Source organism: Penaeus monodon, chromosome 34 (assembly GCF_015228065.2).
Source record: "Penaeus monodon isolate SGIC_2016 chromosome 34, NSTDA_Pmon_1, whole genome shotgun sequence".
NCBI classification, from domain to species: domain Eukaryota; kingdom Metazoa; phylum Arthropoda; class Malacostraca; order Decapoda; family Penaeidae; genus Penaeus; species Penaeus monodon.
The window spans coordinates 30,332,709-30,332,933 of NC_051419.1; the positions used below are offsets into that span (position 1 = coordinate 30,332,709).

Consider the following 225-nt stretch of genomic DNA (forward strand, 5'->3'; position numbering starts at 1 on the left):
CCCTCCACGACCTCAGATCTTGGACACAATAATCAGCCTGTACGACTTCGAGCGCAACGTAACAGGTCGTGCTTTGGTCGTCCACGACTTAGAGGACGACCTGGGGCTTGGTGGTGACGAAGAGTCTCTCGCTACCGGTAATGCTGGGGTTAGAGTGGCCTGCTGCACCATCATACAAGACTATTATTAAAAGGGCTGTGATTCTGGTTTGTTTAAGTCCCCCTC

The 225-nt window shown here is 52.0% G+C and overlaps 1 protein-coding gene across 1 annotated transcript in view; it reads left to right on the forward strand.

Annotated features, from left to right (window-relative positions):
- LOC119594702 (superoxide dismutase [Cu-Zn]-like) overlaps positions 1 to 204 on the forward strand; it is a 2,655-nt gene extending 2,451 nt beyond the window's left edge. Inside the window, exon 4 of the mRNA XM_037943759.1 lies at positions 17 to 204. Within this exon, the coding sequence (XP_037799687.1) occupies positions 17 to 190 (174 nt within the window). The 3' untranslated portion in view covers positions 191 to 204. The remainder of the gene's footprint in view (positions 1 to 16) is intronic.
- Positions 205 to 225: the final 21 nt, after the last annotated feature.